Raw genomic sequence first — 13,909 nt, 5'->3', positions numbered from 1 at the left:
CATTTATTGAGTGCTAACTATGTGCTCGGCACTGATCTAAGCATCTTACTGTGGGTGTTGCGGTACACGACCATCATCCCCTGTTTGGGACCTCAGCCCTCACTGTCCAACCTATTGTCTGCTGTAGGCTGTTAGCACAGTCCCTCTGGCCTTAACAGAGGGGGTTGCCTTGCTTAAGATTAAGCCACGTTCTTGGGACAACCACATCCAATGAATGGCCAATGCGTACAAAGGCCCTGGGGCCAACTGCATTCTCTGTTGCAGCAACCTGGCATTTAACTCTTCCCTCTGAGCAACCCTGTTTCTCTCACTCTCTCTCTGGTCTGAGAACTCTCCCCAGCAAGACTCTGCCTCAGGGCAACTCTTTCCCATCTCCTGGGGAACTCAAACTAAGAATTAACGTAATCCTCACATCTTTATGAAATAGCTGTACCATATGTTCATCTTAGAGATAAGGAAACCGAGGCAAAGAAAGATTACGAAGTTTGCCCAAGGTCTCCTATCAGTAGGTGGTGGAGTTATGACTGGAAACCTAGAAACCCAGCTCTGGATTCCACACTATAAACCTCACAGACAACTTCATTAATAGTAATCCCAAGGGAGAACTGAGGGGGAACGGTGGGAGGCGAGGGGAGCTGTAAGGCCTTTATGGGAAGGTGAGAGAGGGAGGGCATTTCTTACCTTGACCTCAGAGATAAGGACACTGAACTAGCTGCTGCTTAAACCCAGGATCATTCATCAGTTTACAGAGAAGTGGGGATTCTAATTTCGGCCGGGAGGGCAGTGGAAAAAGCGTAGTAAATTCGTATTTGAATTCTGGTTGCGTAACGCTGAGCAAATTATTTAACCTGACTCTTAGTAAAGATGCCTGGCGCACAGATGCTCAAGAAAGCGTCCAGCCCCGCCCCCACCCCACCCCCGGCCATTGATCTGCTAATTCCAACCCTCTGATCTTGGGTAGGTCTCTAACTTTCTGACTGCGTTTCTTCGTCTCCGAAACGGAGGAGAGGCGATGACGAGCTGCGGTAAAGGGCTTCCTTAGTCCCACGAGCGTGAAGGAGCACAGTAAAGGGGAGTAATCAGTGTAACCCCGACGCCGCCTTGCGCCGCTTGCGCCTCCCGCTCCTGTCCGCGCGGACCGGGCAGGTTCGGGCGCAGGCTGCGATCCCCGCGGTGCGTGCCTCCCCGGCTCGCCACCCCCTACGCAAATCCGCCCGCTGCCGCTGAGCGGGTTTTCTGCTTTTACTAGAGGCGGACGGGTTTTTTTCCTACTAAACTGAGTGGGCGCTTCTCGGGCCGTGTGACTTCCCCGCCGCTTTTCCTTCCGCACGCCGGCGCAGCCCGGAGGAGAGGGCAGCCGCGTGCGCCCAGCTGGGGGCAAGTTGCGGGCGCCCCGCCCCGTCGAGCTCCTGGGCCCCGCCTCCCTCATCCCCGCTCGCCGTCCCGCTCTCCGATTGGTCGGCAGCCCTCAGCCCCGCCCTGCTCCCTCCGAGGGAATAAAAGCCGCGGGGTAGCGGTGAGTCCGCGCGTGCAACCCGATAAAGCCAAGAAGCCTTGGATAGTGCCAGCCGCCGGCCCTGGTTCTCGTTCGCCGTGACCGCTGGAGCCCGTCACCATCCTCCCCGCGACGTGCTGCCCGGAACCCGCAGCCATGTGCCGGACCCTGGCCGCCTTCCCCACCACCTGCCTGGAGAGGTACGAGGAGCTTGTCCGTGGGTCTTCCAGCTGCCCGCAGCAAGTCCAAGTCCCACCAGTCCTTAGGGAGTGGAGGGACAGGCTTGGGGACCGGGCGGGCAGGAGAATGGGACTCTAGCGACTTGAGTGGAGAGGCAGAGGTCACCTTGGTTCCAGGTTTTCAGATGCCTCCTTTAGAGTCTTAGAGCAGCGACGGGCCGAGAGGAGGGAGAAGGAAGAACCGCAGGAAGCAAAGGAATCACTGCTCTGTCATTCCCCATCTTCTGAGGAGTGGCAGTCCTCAGCCGACCTGCGGAAGACGGGGCTGCAGAAGAGCTCAGTGGCACCGGCAGGCGGAACTCCCTTTTCTAGTTTCTTCAGCACTCGGTTTTCATTCTATTTGTGGGCTCTGAATCCCATTCACAGCCCAGGTCTAGGAGCGTGGTCTGTCTGGGCCCTGAGAAGGCAGGGAGGTGTTTTTTTTGGGGAGGGGGGCGGGGGGACCCGGTGAGGAATGTGCCCACTTCCCAGGGAGCTACTGAACCACGTCTCGTCCTTGCTGGAGCTGGTGGCTGGGAAGGAAAAGATGAAGAAGGTGAAAGCAGGAATCAACTTCCGCACAGTTCCCAAAATATTCATGGAGGGTGCTGAACTGCCTTCTGCTCACCAACAGCCACAAAGATAGAGCAGTGTGGCTTAAGTGGGGAAAAGCCCACATGTGCTGTGCTCTAAACTCATAAAGTTTAAGCCCTACTGAGAAACAGCTAAAGGATTACTTTCATTGTTCTGGGTTGGTGATATTAAGAGCCAAGCAGAGTTTAAGCCCTGGGAACAGCTGAAGTTTCCCAGGGACCCTTGAGGCTGGAATGAGGGGACACCAGTCTAAACTCTTTGGGACCCCATAAACCTTTTTGCTTTGGCTGAATCAGTGTAGGACCCTACATGTTCCTGCTTTGTCTTTCAGAGCCAAAGAGTTCAAGACACGACTGGGGATCTTTCTTCACAAATCAGAGCTGGGCTCTGATACTGGGAGCGTTGGCAAGTTTGAGTGGAGCAGCAAACACATCAAAGAGGGGTAAGCCCCACTAGCCGGCCTAGGGCCCTGGAGGGGAGGGAGCCAGATTTAGGGAAAGAGCCACAAGAAAGAAAATACAAGGAGAAATTAGGACATGAATGGTGGGTCTTGGTGACCCCTTCCTGGAGATTTTAGTGAAGATTCCTGCTTGTCTGCCATGGGTGACTGGATAGGGGGCGCCTGGGTTCTGAGGTCACCGACAGACCAGGGCTGTCTAGTTACCAGACAGGGTTGGAATGTCTAGTTACCAGACTCCCCCACCTGGAGATGTCATTGTCCATGCAGCCAGGGCTAGGACAGGGTCTGTGAACACTTGAGGCTTTTCAGTCAATGACTCTTCCTCCATTAGCGTGCACTCTGCCTACAAGCCCTTTCACATGAACACCAGTGTTCAATTGCCAGGTACTGCTCTGGTCTCTGGCGCTATGGGTAGAGTTCATCTCTATCCCTGAGGTCCTGCTTTTCATGAGGGAAGTGTAGAAAACAAAGTTCAGAGTCAGAGGAAGAGAAAAAATTTTGGACAACGAAGAGACCATCTTAGGGTTATTTACTGAGGGGCAGAAGGTCCTTGAATTTGGTCTCTCGTTACTGAACTGTGCTCTAGAAAAACACCTATAGCCTCAATTAAGAGTTCGAGAAGTCAGCTCCAATAATCACCCAGCGATGTGAATCCTACAACTTCCATCAGAGTTCCAGCTAGGATTTATGCTATGTATTCCTGTGCTGTTTTTTTTTTTTTTTTTTTTTTTTTTTTCAAAATGAAAATCTTGGCTTTTCTTTTTTCTTTTTCTTTTTTAGCAGAAACTTCTCAGAAGATGTGCTGGGGTGGAAAGAGTCATTTGACTTGCTACTGAGCAGTAAAAGTGAGTAGGACCCTGTTGTGTCTGTCTGTGGATGGCACATGTGTACCCATGTGCTTTGGAGCCAGCCTGAGGGATGCTGAAAAGCATGGGCAAAATAATAGTCGTAGTAATAATAATAATGATCCCCTAGTGTGCCAGCCTCTGTTCAGAACACAAAGGCAGGTCCTTGTTCAAGAAAATTACATCCTAAAAATAGAACCATTAACCACAATTGCCGTCTTTCTTCTTTTATTCCCTGCTGTCCCGCTGTCTGACCTGTCTCTCCCTCTCTCCCCTCAACCCTAGATGGAGTGGCCGCTTTCCACGCCTTCCTGAAGACGGAGTTCAGCGAGGAGAACCTGGAGTTCTGGCTGGCCTGCGAGGAGTTTAAGAAGCTCCGCTCGGCCACCAAGCTGGCCTCCCGGGCTCACAAGATCTTTGAGGAGTTCATCCGCAGCGAAGCTCCTAAGGAGGTCAGAGCCTCAGCAGGTTCCGGGGCTCCTCCAGACCCTGGCTGCCCCTTCCCCGCCGAGGATTGGGGCTGGGGGTGGTCTAGTCAGGGAAGGGTTGACTTTAGAGAGCGAGCGATCTTATGTGGCACAGGGCTGAATGGGCTTCTGTGGCCGGAGACTAGGAGAGCCAGGCGCCCTGGGACTCCGGGCTGCTGTCACCCTCAGACTCGCTGAGGGGGGCTGGAGGGCTTGGCAGGGAGGGGTTCTGGCTTCTGTTCATACCCACTTTTGCAAAGAGGCTCAAAACACACGAGCGGAGAGACGGGTCAACCTGGGGACCTCGTGTGACCCGGTTCCGTCTCCTGACTGACCTGCCTCGGGCTGACTGGTCCGTGGGTGGTGAATTTTTGCACTTCCCTCTGGTCTTGGCTCCCTGCCACCAGCGTTTGGCAAAGCGAGTGGGGCCACCTTGTGGAGAGAGAATAGTAACGCCTTGCTTTTGTAGCCTTCTCTGTATTTTTCTGAGCCCTTTAATTTTTTCCACATTATTCCATAAAGACTTATTGAGCACCAATTACATGCAAGGCACGGTTATAGTCACTGGGGACATAGCAGGGACAAGAAGTCTCTACTATTGAGAGAAGATGACAATAACCGATTAAATGAGTAAATAACGTGTCAGGGGACGGTGCGTGTTCTGACCCAAGCAAAGCAGGATTTGAAAGGGAGCCCTGGAGTACAGGCTGGCCGGATGTGAGGTCTTTTTGTTTTACAAAGGGAAGTGAGGGGTGGGTCACCCCTTTAGGTGACAAATGAACAGATGCACATAAGAAGGGAGGGAAGAACATTGCAACACTGGAAATGGCAAGTGCAAAAGCCAGCAGGAAGGGGGCCTGAGGAGCTCAGAGAGGGAGGGAGTCCGAGTAGGAGAGGTCAGACCAGGGGGCAGGGGGCCAGATGTGGGCCCAGCACACACGCTGGCTTTTCCTCTGAGTGACACAGGAGGACAGCACTGCTGCTGGCAACCTGACTTGAGTTTTCCCAGGCTCACTCTAACCGCTGGCTAGGGAACCGGCCACAGGCGTGAGGGTGAAGGAGAGAGACCAGTTAGCAGGCTCTGGCGTTAACCTGAGGAGAGAGGCGACGGAGAACTGAACCAGGACTGTCCGAAGGCAGGGAGGAAAAGGCGTTAGATCTGTATACCTTCTTCATACATCCTTGATAACGTTGGGAGATCGGAGGGCAGATCCTGCGTCCAATTGCACGGACGGGCCCAGAGTTGAAAAGCCAGTTAATGGTCAGTTCAGGAGACCCCAGGTTCCTGGTTCAGGCCTGTCAGCCTCCCCCACCCCCACCAACCCTGTGGCCCTCTGGACCCCTTGCCTGGCCCACCCTCCCCTCACCCACGTGCTTGCCTTCCTTCCGCAGGTGAACATAGACCACGAGACCAGGGAGCTGACCAGGATGAACCTGCAGGCTGCCACGGCCACGTGCTTTGACGTGGCTCAGGGGAAGACTCGCACCCTGATGGAGAAGGACTCCTATCCACGCTTCCTGAAGTCCCCTGCTTACCGGGACCTGGTGGCTCAAGCCTCGGCCGCCTCTGCCTCTCTGGCCAGCAGCAGCCACGCAGAGCCCCTGCACACCTGAGCCTCGTGGCCATGGCCGGGAGGGAGCCAGCCCGGGGGGAGAGGTGGAGTCACCCGTCCCTAAGGCAGATTCCACCAAGCAAGCGAGAGAGGACAGTGAAGAAAAAAGCCCTTTGGCAGCCTGTTTTGGAAGCGGCCTCTCCTCCAGATACTGTGGGACTGGGCTCCGTGCACGAGAGGGCCCCCTCCACCCCCACTTCCAGGACCGGCGGATAAGGGCCGAAGATGAGGGTCTCGTGGGGCTCTCTGGGGAAAGGAAAGGCGGCGTAGGAGTTACCCTTGCTCTTGTCGTTCTCCACGGGGCAAGAACTATTCCAGGGTGGACTGGGAAACACCGATAAAGGAAACTTGAAAAGGAGAGCAGGACAGTCAGACCAGCTCTTCCTCCGGGGAGGAGCTGACTCCGGCTACATCCTGTTTTCCTAGTTGCCGGGTGCCCGGGCCCAGGAGGGAGCTGCGGATGCGGTGCCTTCCCACTCTGCCCTCCTCACCTGCCTCCGGGCTGCCTGGGGCTCCCTTAGCTTGCCCTTCCCCACATGTGTCCAGCCTCATGGTCTTTGCAAGGCCAGAGGACAATTTGACACTTGCCCAAAATGAGATTTTTTTTTTTTTTAATACATCGAAAACTGGCCTTTTGAGCCCCTTTCCACATCAGTAGAGAGCCTGGAAAAGGGGCCATTGTGCTCCTGTGAAATTAATCTTGGTGCTCTTGGTGACCTTTGTAGGCGGTCCCCGGCCCTGTGCTTGAAGCAAGGTCCATCTATGAGTAGGGCCCCCCGAGGGCCTGATGTGGGGGGGCGGTGTGCCCTCTCCTGGCCCCGTGCTGCCCTAGACCATAGGGCCCATGAGGCAGAAGGTGTGGGACCTCTCAGTGAGTGGCTAGTTCAGCTCTTAGGCTCTGCAGTATGGAATGAGGAAGAAAAGGATCCTAAGAAATCTCTTGGCAGTTCCCAAAAGTTCCGTTGAAATTAAGCCAGCATTTTTTCTGGGTGTGAGAACAGGGAAAGAAAGATGCCCAGAATGGAAGGGGAACCTTATGTTTCCTTCCTGTGGATGTGAGGTGCACTTACTGGAGTGTTGGGGGAAATTGGACCAGGGACCACGGTGGCCCTTGGAAGATGGAAGCCAGGGGTGCAGCTGGAGAGAGAGGCTGCTTGGAAGAACCTAACTGGGGTGGGGGCGGGGAATCAGGACCTGCTTGTCACCTCAGGGCAACCCCAAACACGCATTTTCCTCACGGAACTTTTGCGGGAGCCCAGGCCCAGGAACTGAATGAACCAGGCGACCCCTTCGACCCCAGGAGAAGCCACACTGTTCTCTCTACGCTCTGAGCTCCTCCAGGAGAAAATTATTTAAGTATAATGTGTTGTTGGTTTTGTGACAATTGTCATAGCATATTATTTTTATTACTGTTGTGTTTTTGGTGTTGTTATTTATTATTGTAATTTCAGTTTGCCTCTGCTGGAGAATCTCCGTGGGAGCTGGTAGCCTGTCTCCCTCTCCACCAGACTCTACCTCTGAACGTGCTGGGAACCTCTTCGCGCCTGTCAGGGACTCCTCACTGCTTAACTATTTATTTATTGTTGACAATGGAGCTGGTTTCCTAGATAAGAAGGATGTACTTTACCCCTGTTTCCCTGTTTTAGCATGTTATATTCTTGTAAAATAAAAATAAAACCCAAATACGAGATCCTGGCTGCAAGTTCTGTGCAGGTGGGAAGAGGGAGGGCAAGCCTGGGGCAGGAGCTGGCCTCCGGAGAGCCCTCCCCGCGCATGCCACAGCTCTCGGGTCAAGGCAGAGGCCCAGCGGGAAGACCCATGTTTGTCTGGTGACTGGCAGAGTTGATGAGAAGGGCCCAGGTGCTAAGGGGGGCCCCCGAGATTGGTAACTTCCTTTAGCCGATGATAGTCCCAACTTGCGTCGGGCAGTTGTGTTGTGTCAAAGGGACCCAGTCAGCCTGCTGTCATTGGAGAGCCCGTGTCATTCGCCCAGTAACCATTCCCAACTTGGCCTTTCACAGCACGAGGGGAGGCTCCCCTTGGTCCAGTAGCCGCAGGTGACAAGTTAGACAAGGTAGCTTTCAGGGCAACTCACTTTGGCCCATTTTTAATTTGCATTAGGATTTCATAGAAATTCAAAGCATTAGTATTTTGCAAATAATTTCATAGACAGGTTCTGAGATGAGCTGTGGGAAGCCGCTCTGTACCATGACACTGTTCCATCCCATGGGCTGAGGATGCCAGAGGGTTGAGCTGGGCTTGCACGGATCGTATCAATCCTTCCTTCGCCAATAGCCTATTCGTTCTCTCTCTTCTTACCCCTCTGGTCCTCTCCCCCACCCCATTACCACTATTTAGAAATTCCTTTTCTATCGAATTATCTGTCTGTACTCTCTGGTTTATCCACTTGCAGGTAGATGATATCTAGTTGACCATGTGGGACAGGGTGAGCCCAGGGTCTTCCTACTGTAATCCTCCCAAGCCCTTTCTTGAATTACCTGTTTATCCACAGATCTGGACCTTCTCTTGGCTTTTATTTCTCCCCTATTGTTCGTCTGAGTAAATGACCAGACTGCAGCCAGGAATGTGGGCTGGAAAACCAGGTGGATTCTCTCTCTAAGCCCAGGTCTAAGGGATGTTTCTGTGGGCATCTCCAGGAGGGACTCAGAATTGAGGGTCCCGAGAAGGAAGATATGGTCAGGGGCTATGGAGGGGCCCGATCTCAGGGAGTCTTTCCACCAGCTCCGTGAGGTTTGTTAGCCTGTGATTTGGGGAACTGGAGCTCATGGAGCAAGGAACGGACCCCTGGCAGCTGGCTGGAGAGAGCAGTGGGGTTGGATGGGAGTGATGGGAATCCAGTTACAGCATCAGGAGTCATCTGGTGTGCAAGAGATGGGTGTGGGAAGGTGATTGATGGGGGAAGAAGAGAGCTGGGTACCCAGGGAGGCAGGGAGGCATCCACATGTCCTCTTTTCCTTCCGTCTTTTCACCGTTTTACATGCCTTCGAGTGCATCCCATGTGCCTGGCAGAAAACCAAAAGCAGTAGCTACTTTTATTCAATAGTGGGCAGGGATCCTGAATATGGTGAGACAAGGGCACAGACGTGTGCTTTCTGAAACTATGTGGGCAGCCAGGAGGAGAAGGCAGGTGTAGTCAGTGAGTGATAGAGAAAAGAACCGGGATGACGGACAACCAGGGGCGGGGCGGGAGGTGTGTGCTAGCGGGCCACACAGTCCAGGGAGACCATCCTCAAGGGCCGTCCCCATCCCCCTAACCCTCCCTCTCACATAAAAAGTGGTCTTGGCATCCGTGCTGTGGCTGAAGGTAATAGGTCCACATTAGAGAGGAGAACAGTCCTTTGCTGACCTTCTACATGTCCCAGGTGCCAGGTTCAAAGCAGTCCAGGTTGTAATGCTTTACTGAGGGTTTAAGGGATTTCCTGAAGATCAAACTGTTAGCAAGTGGCTCTGATGTCATCAGACCTCTGCCCCCTCCCCAGGACCCTCTAGGCTTTGGCTCAGCAGGGAAAGCATTTCCTAAGGAGGCTGTGGCTGGCCTCTGAGACCTCACTTGCTACTCTCGACCCTGTCCCTTGAAAACAAATCTGTCCCTATTCCCAGATTCGCTGTTACTGTCTCACATTTCTTGGCTTTCTTGTCCTGGACCACCCCGCTGTCTCATTGCTGTCCTCTACCTCCTTAATCAGCTAAGGAGGCATCTTCCAAAAGCCATCAAGGGTCTTTCTGGGTAGACTTTCCTGAGCCTTTGGGTCTGATTACGGACCTCTCCATGTCCCACCGCTGCCAACGCTCACCTGAACTGGAGCACTTAGATTCCTGCTTTCTGCCTTTCTGTCCCTGTGGTGAGCTCCTGGGACTAGGCAGGTCTCTTTCTCCCCAGGGACTTGCAAAAAAGCGTTCAGCAAATCTCTCTTAAGTTACTGATTGGTTTTAAATCCAGCAGGAGGAAAGTTCAGATTACAACTTTGAGCTTCAGACCTGTCCCACAGGTTCTTTACACATAACACATTTGAAACCAAGGTCACTGTCGTCCCCCGCAGATGCACACTGCTTCCCGTTTCTCTAACCCTGGTATGTACACAGAGGCACTGGCCACCCAAATTCAGGCTGCACCATCTCTTCTGCATGTCAGCTCATCCCGTTTTGGAAACGGGTCGTGTCCAGCTTCTCTTCTCCGGGCCTAAAGACTTCGTTAGAGGAGCATTTTGTCCTCTCCGGTCTGAGGCATAAAGATAGCTTTCTACCTGGTCTCCCGCCCCTGGCCTCCCCCACCCATTGCCCATGCTGCCAATCTTTATCCCTAAAGCACAGATCTGACCACGTCGTGGCTGCCCTCAAACTCCTTCAATGGCTCCCCTTGACTCCAAAAGAAAGTCCGGATCTGACCACGGCATCTGAGGCTCACCCTGAGCGGACCCAAGTCCCTCTCCTGAGCTGTCTCCTGCCCAGATGGCCTCTATGCACATCCTGTTCTCTCTACTTGGAATGCCCTTTTCCTCTCTTATTTTTTTTGAACTGGGAGTGATGTGGAGGGGAATGCCCACCTCTAAATGCAACAAAAGCATCACCTCCTGTGTGAAGCCCTCCCAGATGTCTACTGCGCCAAGTGAATCTCCCCCACATCTGTGATTCTAGGACACACTCTTGACTTTGCTGCCCATTCTGCACGGAGCACTTCACATGTTTTCCTTCCCCTAAACTGGCCTCTTCAAGATCAGAAGCCATATTATTCACCTAGATAATATGTAGATTGCACCTACATCTGCAATATCACCATATTGCAGATGTAGAAATCAAGGCCTGGAAGGTTTAAGAAAATTGTCCAAATTCAAAAGACCGCAGCAAAGCAGTTCACAGGCCTGGCCGTGGAATCATGATGGTCTGAATCCTGGCTCATTTGCTCTACGACCTTGGAAAGTTACTAGGGCCATTCCCTCATCAGTAAAATGAAGACAGAAGAGTGAACCCCTCCGAGGGGACACTGAATGAAGTGAGTGTTTGGCACAATGTTGTCCCATGAATATTAGTTATTATTATGATCATCTGATTCCTAGTACTCAGCACAGTGCTTTGTATGCACAGGTATCTGACAGTCATCTTTTATTGACTTCTTGATTAGAATGCAAGAACCAGATTCCAAGTCTACGTTTCTTTCAAGAATAGTACAGCTGTTTTATATCGTGTATCATCTGACATGCAGAGCATCACATCAGATTTTTCAAATGAGGAAATCAAGGGTTCAGCCATTCATCAGCTCCTTCAAACCCGGGTCAGCCAGCACTTTCCAAATTCAGGCTGTGGCTCCCACCTGACAGGAAGGGCCCCCAACTCTGGCCCATCCCTCAGCCCTCTGCTGCCTCCCTGTGGCCATATCAGGCAATGCAAACGTTTTCCTTGGTATTGCTTGACTTTTGCCCTACTTTGTTTGGCTTCTTCCAGAGGAATGGTATCCAAGAGATATAATTTATAGTTTTGTTTACTGACGCATTTTAGTAAATATGTGAACGTTTAATATAGATGATAATAATTAGAATAACTGTTAAGAACCAGTGGGTACAAGGTTTAAAACAAGAGTTCTTTAGTCAATAGGGCAAAATTAACTTTAGAAACTGAAGTTTTTAGGTAAAGAGAGAAAGGTGTTCGGGGCGTATTAAGGGCTGATCTCAAGGTAATTCCCTTTCACTGAAACTTTTAAATTGGTCTAGCTCTTCAAATTGCTTTCGGGAAGAAAAGAAAGATTTGAAATTTAAATAACGGAGAAGAAATCCCAAGGGTGAGGGATGTAATGCCGTCAGCGGCTAGATAATGAAGTTTGAATCTCCATCATTTAAAAACGATACCTCTTGACTTACAGTTTTGGTGATTCCCAAGCTTTGGTCACCAACCTAGACAAGGATTTGATTTAAACTTCGAGAAAAGCAATAATGTGTGGATTAATCCTTTATTTGGATTATAATTTGGGCCCCCAATTAAGAGAGAGTTCTGTGCTGGACAGTATCATTGCCTTAACTTACTCCGTCTTGCCAGTTCCCAGAGATGGTTCCACAGATAAGGTAGTATCAAGCTTTAGACAGCAGGCCCTGAATTCAGTCCCATATCTGCTCCTTACTAGCCAAATGATCTCAGCACATTATTGGATTTCTCAGAGACTCACTTTTTCCTGTAACCTGTGAATAAGAATAGGACTGGCTTCATAGGACTTTTGTGATGATTGAAGGAGGAAATTTATAGAAAATACTCAGCACAAATTGTAGCTATGTACGTGTGAAGGACACTATTCCAAGTGCCTCACGTAGGTCCATTTCTGCAATCTGTACCCTATTCCTGTAAGGTAAGTTATGTTATTGTTTAATATTGTTTAATATCACCATATTGCAGATGTAGAAATCAAGGCCTGGAAGGTTTAAGAAAATTGTCCACATTCAAAGAGTTAGCCGGTGGCTGTATGGTGAGCTATTGCTGCATGACAAGCCCTTCCACAACTCTGTGGCTTCAGATAATAAGCATTTATTATTCTCGTGACTCTGTGGGTCAGCTAGGCACCTCTGCTTATCTCGGCCAGGCTCAGCTGATCTCCACTGGCTTGTTCTTGTGTCTGTGACCGACTGGAGGGCTGGTGAGAGTTGACGGGAGTGGGCTGGTCTAGGATGGCCTTCGTCATATATTTAAGGAGGATGGTTGTTGGCTTGGGCAATGGTGGTGTCTGGGCCATGTATCTCCTATCACCCAGCAGGCTAGACCAGACTTCATTATATGGTGGCAGGGTCCCCAGCCCAGATTCAAAGAGGGGGAGTAATGAGAGTACTTAGTGAGAAAAAGCATGAAATTAAATTGTGGAGGGCATGGATATAGAGAGGGTTGAAAAAATGTGGCTATTTTTTCTAATTATTCTATCATAGTGGGAGAGTCTAGATTTGAAGCAGGGTAGTCTGGTGCCAGAATCCTTGCTCTGAAGCACTCTGGAGACTTAATGCCTTGACCTCTGCTAGCAAGAGTCTCGCCATTTCCTGCTCCTGCCCATGGGCATGGAATGCCCTGTCAACAGCCTCATTGCACCGGCAAGTGCTGGAGAGTTTCTAGCTGTGCCAGCTGTTTTGCTTTGCCTACATTTCTTGCTACTCTTTTGTTTATTCCTTTGGAGTTCTGCTTTATGATCACTTGGGTCCTGAGCAATTCTGGTTTTGTTTGTTTTGTTTTGCTTGCAATTGTTAGTTTCCTATCTTAGCTGCACCTCTACTTCCTCATCTTTTTATTTTGAACACGTCACAGAATACATAAGATGAATGTTTACTGCAGTCACAGGAAAGTGGGAAAATCTGGATTTAATTAGCAAAATTATGATGAAGCTGTGAGAACGTCAGTAATACGTCTGATCCAATTGGACCCCATTGTCTCCTGGCCAAGATTGAAGAAGAGCTTCTGGTGAGCCAAATGCTGTTTTCTTAGAGCACATCCTTGCAGCCTGAGGGATCTTTCTGGACCAAAGAAGGGGAGGGTGAGGACACTGTGTCCACATATCAACATGTTGTGTGTGGAAAGGGGACGCCAAAGGGATGGAGGGGGACAGCCTTACATTTATAACCTTGGCCTAGGCTTCTCTGCATGTTCTCCCCCTTGGTTTCCCACCGGCTCCTGGGCCTGCTTGCCTGCTTGCTTCTGCTGTTGGAGGTGGCTCCTTCTTCGGTCTGGAGCTCTGGACCCAGCCCTGTGGCTGGGGTCTCTGGGCATTCTCAAGTCTCGTCCTACCAGAACAGGTGTCCCTCCCCACATGTCTCTTGGGATTCTCCTGGCTCAAGATGGTCAGGAGTTGGTCTCCCCATCAAGACTGGCTATTCCTTGAGGACCGGAATATTTCCCACAGTGGCCTTCAGTACACAGTACGCATCTCCGTGCTAGGAAAGTGGCAAGAACAGAACTTCTAGACCAGAAGGAATGTTAAAAAACCATGTTGCATGAGAGACCCTGAGACTCCACATGGTTAAGCCATCCACCCACCTGAAGTCACTCCCCTGGAAGGCCACCGCGCTGGCTACAGGACCAACTCTCTAGACTGCCAGGCTGGTGGCCTTCTGGGCAGTGAGAGCGTTGTGTGTGCCCAGAGGAGTGAGCAAGCTTGGGCTCTGAGTTTATTGAGCTTCTCTGAGCCTCAGGGGTGTCATGATCAGGACTGTCAGGGGTCAATGGGGGTCATGTCAC

General features: G+C 51.3%; 1 protein-coding gene across 2 annotated transcripts; it reads left to right on the top strand.

Annotated features, from left to right (window-relative positions):
• The first annotated feature begins 1,495 nt into the window (after positions 1-1,495).
• Positions 1,496-7,380, top strand: RGS16 (regulator of G protein signaling 16). 2 transcript variants are annotated; one of them, XM_059412729.1, is made up of 5 exons: positions 1,496-1,695; positions 2,639-2,749; positions 3,551-3,612; positions 3,898-4,064; positions 5,472-7,380. In XM_059412729.1, exons 1-5 carry the CDS (start codon positions 1,652-1,654, stop codon positions 5,691-5,693), a joined length of 606 nt encoding a protein of 201 aa, XP_059268712.1. In that variant the 5' UTR covers positions 1,496-1,651; the 3' UTR covers positions 5,694-7,380. The 2 variants fall into 2 exon arrangements, with proteins under 2 accessions (XP_059268712.1, XP_059268711.1); XM_059412728.1 differs by having other exon boundaries at positions 1,497-1,695; positions 3,548-3,612.
• The last annotated feature ends 6,529 nt before the right edge of the window (positions 7,381-13,909 follow it).

This window comes from Mustela nigripes, chromosome 10 (assembly GCF_022355385.1).
Source record: "Mustela nigripes isolate SB6536 chromosome 10, MUSNIG.SB6536, whole genome shotgun sequence".
NCBI classification, from domain to species: Eukaryota; Metazoa; Chordata; class Mammalia; order Carnivora; family Mustelidae; genus Mustela; species Mustela nigripes.
Note: the sequence above shows the minus strand (reverse complement) of the source record. Positions and strands in the feature narration are given on the sequence as shown.